The 5,136-nt window shown below is 36.4% G+C and overlaps 1 protein-coding gene across 1 annotated transcript; it reads left to right on the forward strand.

The window, feature by feature from the left end:
• Positions 1-2,096: 2,096 nt before the first annotated feature.
• Positions 2,097-4,148, forward strand: LOC107465554 (uncharacterized mitochondrial protein AtMg00810-like). Its single transcript, XM_016084532.1, has 4 exons — positions 2,097-2,249; positions 2,364-2,563; positions 2,897-2,913; positions 4,021-4,148. The coding sequence occupies exons 1-4, from the start codon at positions 2,097-2,099 to the stop codon at positions 4,146-4,148; spliced, it is 498 nt and encodes a 165-aa protein (XP_015940018.1).
• Positions 4,149-5,136: the final 988 nt, after the last annotated feature.

A 5,136-nucleotide genomic window follows, 5' to 3' on the forward strand; every position in this document is an offset into this window, starting at 1 on the left:
CTTTTTGTTGCCAAGCATTTTAATAATGTGTATGGACTTACCCTTGATGAACTAAAGGATCAAAATGTAGCTTACTTTCATTCTAAAGAATCTGAAAAGTGGCTATGGCACAAGAGATTGGGCCATGCAAGTAAATTTCAAATAAACAAACTTGTAAAGAAAGGGTTACTAAGAGGTCTTCCTTTGATAAGGTTTGACAAAGACATCACTTGTGATGCTTGCCAAATGGGAAAACAAACAAAAAGTTCATTTAAACCAAAGGAAGACATCTCTACTAAAAGGCCACTTGAATTGCTACACATTGATTTATTTAGTCCAACAAGAACTCAGTGGTAAACATTATGGTTTAGTGATTGTGGATGACTATTCTAGGTTTGGTTAGGTTTTATTTCTTGCACACAAAAATGAAGCCTTTTTGGCCTTTGAAATCTTTTGCAAGAAAATTCAAAATGAAAATGATTTAAAGATCTCTTCTATAAAAAGTGATCATGGAACCGAATTTGAAAACAATTTATTTGAATCATTTTGTGAGGAATTTGAAATATCTCACAATTTCTCTTGTCCAAGGACACCACAACAAAATGGTGTTGTGGAAAGAAGAAATAGAAGTATTCAAGAAATGACAAGAGCTATGCTTTGTGAGAGCAATGTTCCAAAATTTCTTTGGGCTGAAGCGGTTAACACAGCTTGCCACATTTTGAATAGAACTATCATAAGGAAATTTTTGAAGAAAACCCCTTTTGAACTTTGGAAAGGTTACCCACCAAACTTGGATTACTTGCACATCTTTGGATGCAAATGTTTTGTTCTTAATAACAAGGATAATTTGGGTAAATTTGATCCAAAGGCGAATGAGTGCTTGTTTGTAGGATATTCCACAACAAGTAAAGCATTTAGAGTTTATCATCAAGATGCTAGGATTATTGAGGAGTCCATACATGTTACTTTCTGTGATACTAACTTGATGCAACGTATTTTGGAAGATTGTGATTCAGGAAATCAAGCTCAAAAGGACGATGAAACTGCACAAAATCATGAAAATAGAAATTCTGGACAAGCTGAACCAGAAACTGCAGCTGCTGAAAATTTAAGAGACAATTCTGTTTTGTCTCATGAATTTGAAGGAGATCCTGAAACCAGCAGTACCCAGAATCTATTGGTGATTGAATCTGCCTCCAAGTCCACCAGACCTTGTGAATGGAGATTCTTGAAGAATTATCCAGAGGAATTTGTCATTGGAAAAGTCTCTCATGGAGTTAAAACTCGAGCTTCAACTAAAAAGACAAATGAAGGATCAAACATTGCCCTTCTCTCACAATTGGAGCCTCAAAATGTTAACAAATTCCTTAGTGACTCTTCTTGGGTAAACGCAATGGAGGATGAGCTTCTTGAGTTTGAGAAGAACCAAGTGTGGACATTGGTTCCAAGACCAAATGGATAGAAAGTGACTGGCACCAAGTGAATTTTTCGGAACAAGCTAGGAGAGGATGGTAGCATTGCAACAAACAAAGCAAGGCTAGTGGCACAAGGATATGACCAAGAAGAAGGAATATACTTTGGTGAATCCTTTGCCCCTATTGCCCGAATGGAAGCCATAAGACTTCTCTCAACTTATGCTGCTTTTGTGGATTTAAATTATATCAAATAGATGTGAAATGTGAATTTTTAAATGGTGTGATAGATAGATAAGTGTATGTGGAGTAGCCACCTGGTTTTAAAATAAAGAGCTTTCTAACCCTGTTTTCAAATTATCAAAAGCTCTCTATGGTTTGAGACAAGCTCCTAGAGCTTGGTATGAGAGACTTAGCTCTTTTATTTTGAAAAATAGTTTTCAAAGAGGCACCACAGACACAATTCTATTTATCAAGAATTCTAATGATTCTTTTATTTTAGTCCAAATATATGCTGATGACATTATTTTTCAATCAGCTAATGAATCCCTTTGTACTGAATTCAGAAAACTCATGACAAGTGAATTTGACATGAGTATGATGGATGAACTTAATTTTTTCCTTGGGCTACAAATTAAACAAACTGAAAAGGGTATTTTCATTCATCAAGAGAAGTATGCCAAGGAACTAGTTAAGAAATTTGGTATGGATAATGCCAAACCCATGGGAAATCCCATGCACTCTAATTCAAAATTAGACAAGGGAGAAACTGAGAAAGATGTAGATGAGACTAGGTATAGAGGAATAATTGGCTCTCTTATGTACCTAACTTCCTCTAGACCCAATATTGTGCAAAGTGTTAGATTGTGTTCAAGATTCCAAACTAAACCAAAAGAGTCTCATCTTTCTGCAGTTAAGAGGATCATTAGATATGTTCATGGCACATCCAATTTTGGTCTTTGATATTCTAAGATTGATGATTTTTCTGCAGTTGGTTATTGTGATGTAGATTTTGCCAGTGATAGAGTTGATAGAAGGAGCACATCAGGCTTATGTTGCTTCCTTGGAAAGTCCTTGAATGTTTGGTCAACTAAGAAGCAGCCAACAGTGGCTTTATCCACTGCAGAGGCTGAGTACATAGCTGCTTCTTCTTGTTGTTCTCAGCTTATGTGGTTAAAAATACAGCTTGCTGATTACAAGTTAAATGCTGAAAATATTCCCTTGTTGTGTGATAATATGAGTGCCATTAATATTTCTAAAAATCTAGTTTGGCATTCTAGGACTAAACATATTGAAGTGAAATATCACTTAATAAGAGAACATGTTCAAAAAAGGGATATTAGCATTCAATTTGTTAAATCAGAAGAGCAATTGGCAGATATTTTCACTAAACCACTAGCTGAGGACAAATTCTGTATGCTTAGGACTAGTCTAGGAATGTTAAGCTATGATTCTTTATTTGAAAGTTTCTGATATGTTTGTTGGAGTTTTTGTCTCATAAATAGGGATGAGACAATTTTGGGTAAGTGAAGAACGTTCTCTTCAATCAGCGTTTCTGGGCTTGCTGCACGTGCAGATTTATCTGGGCCAATCTCAAACATCAGATCATGAGTGGTCCAATGTGTTTCCTTAATCCAAACCACCTATGGGTCCAAATATGAATGTTACATGAGTTTTTGTTTTGTTTTCGTTGGGCTGTTTGCTTTATTTTATTTTTTATTTTTGTTTTATCTTTATGTCCAAAAAGGATTTTAATTAACTTCCTCTTTTATTTTCAAATAAAATAAAATCTTTCTTTGTTATGATGTCAAGTCATTTCAAGTCAAATCAGAAGGTGATGCAGTTGCATGATTTTAGAAATTTTTTTTGGTACGGTTACCAATACTCACTTCTCTCCCTTCATAACTCCTCCTCAAACTCTTCGGTTTCCTCCACTACCTTTATTACTTTTCTTTCTTCTTAGCCAGAAACCACCCAAACGAGGAAGAAAACTATTGTAAAAAAGCCTCCTAGAGAAAAGATACACAAGCTTTCTGCAAAACCTATGCCCTCTACTCGTTCAAGAGACCAAACCTTCACTCCCTCACCTTCTTCCCATACCTCTCCTCCACGAACTGATCCCATGGCGTGGACTAAGAACACACCAAGATTTTTAGCCTCTGCCAAACCGACGCCACCACTAAAGGTACCGCCATCCAAACCCAGCTCTTCGAAACCTAGCTCATCCAAGGGTTCCTAAGTCAACTCAGCCTAAGCCAAGGTCTGTTCCATTGCGTCCACAAAGAGGTAAACCTCGTATCCCTCTCAAATCAGTTAAAAAACCAGACATTCATCCTTTTGCTCATAAATCCCACTTCATGACATCTCACTCCAACTATAATTCTTATAGATTTAGGTTTGCCATGAACAATGATTTTTTGAAGGAGTTATTAAGTACCGTACCCTATGTCCCTTTTTTCTTGCTGATTTGCCAAACCTGAAAAAAAAGGTTTTCCTTTTGTTGAAAATTTAAAATTTTTAGACTGGAATCATCTCTTTAACATCAAAAAGCCTGTTTATCCTCTGTTGGTCCAAGTGTTTTATGAAAACATGATATATCATGAGGGTACTGTTTACTCTTATGTTAAAGGCCGAGACATTGTCTTGAATAATGAAACAATCAGTGATTCATTGAAGTATACTGATGTTGGGCCTTGTGCTTATACTTCTGTTAAGTGGGATGAAGGAGTTGGTATTTCTTACAATGATGCATTGTAACATCCTACCATACAGAGTCTTATGCTTAAGTCATAATTCAGAGATGGCAAGGTATTACGACCTCTAAAATAAAAATTTAGTACGTATAGTAATATGAATGATTGATTATAACTAGGAGCCTTTGTAGAAAAAAAAGGGGTAAACAAAAACCGCAACTCAAAAGCGCAACACTCCGATCGATAACGTAACGAACAAGGATAAACCAACGCGAGATTATATATATACAAAGGAGTGTCAAAAACAGGAATATCAAGACTCAAGATCCGGCTGCGAAGATAACCGGTCCGAGCATAGCAATATATACATATGATAAAAATAAGGAAAACCCCAAAGGAAACCCAAAGGGACACAAATACATAAAACCTATTCTCCAAAATTCTCCCATAAGAGGAGTCATCACAGTTTGTATTATTTAATGGAGATAAAAGTATCTAAGCAAAACATATAAACCAAAAGATAGCCCCGAGAGCAAAGGATCTTTGCAATTATAGAAGTCTCCAGCATGCCTCAGCGGGAAACCTCACGTCCTGCATCTGAAAACCACAAAATCCGCATGGGTGAGAACCAGAGGTCCCCAGCATGGTAACAACTTCCACATATATAATACATAATAATAGAGGAAAGCCGAAGGCAATCCTAGAACTTCCTCCAGATCATTCAAAGCTTATAAACAAGCTAAACCATATAAGGGTATCTGACTAAAGATTCTTCAGTCTAACTAATACTTCCCTTTCCAATTCCTTCTCACCTCCCAACCACCAGCAGGAGTATAATATAGCAAACACAGTTATATCAGACAAGAAATATACAATTAGGAACAAGTAAGGCATTTAGACATTTAGCAAGTAATATGCAGTCAAATAGGCAATCTCAAATAATTCATATAGTATGCATATGATGAATGCATGTCCCTAGTGGCTGATGATATCATCTGTGGTTATAGAGCCAACCCGACAAGTCCTGGTAGCTAACCATTGGACTGTCCCTT

The sequence above is a fragment of the Arachis duranensis genome, chromosome 9 (genome assembly GCF_000817695.3).
Source record: "Arachis duranensis cultivar V14167 chromosome 9, aradu.V14167.gnm2.J7QH, whole genome shotgun sequence".
NCBI classification, from domain to species: domain Eukaryota; kingdom Viridiplantae; phylum Streptophyta; class Magnoliopsida; order Fabales; family Fabaceae; genus Arachis; species Arachis duranensis.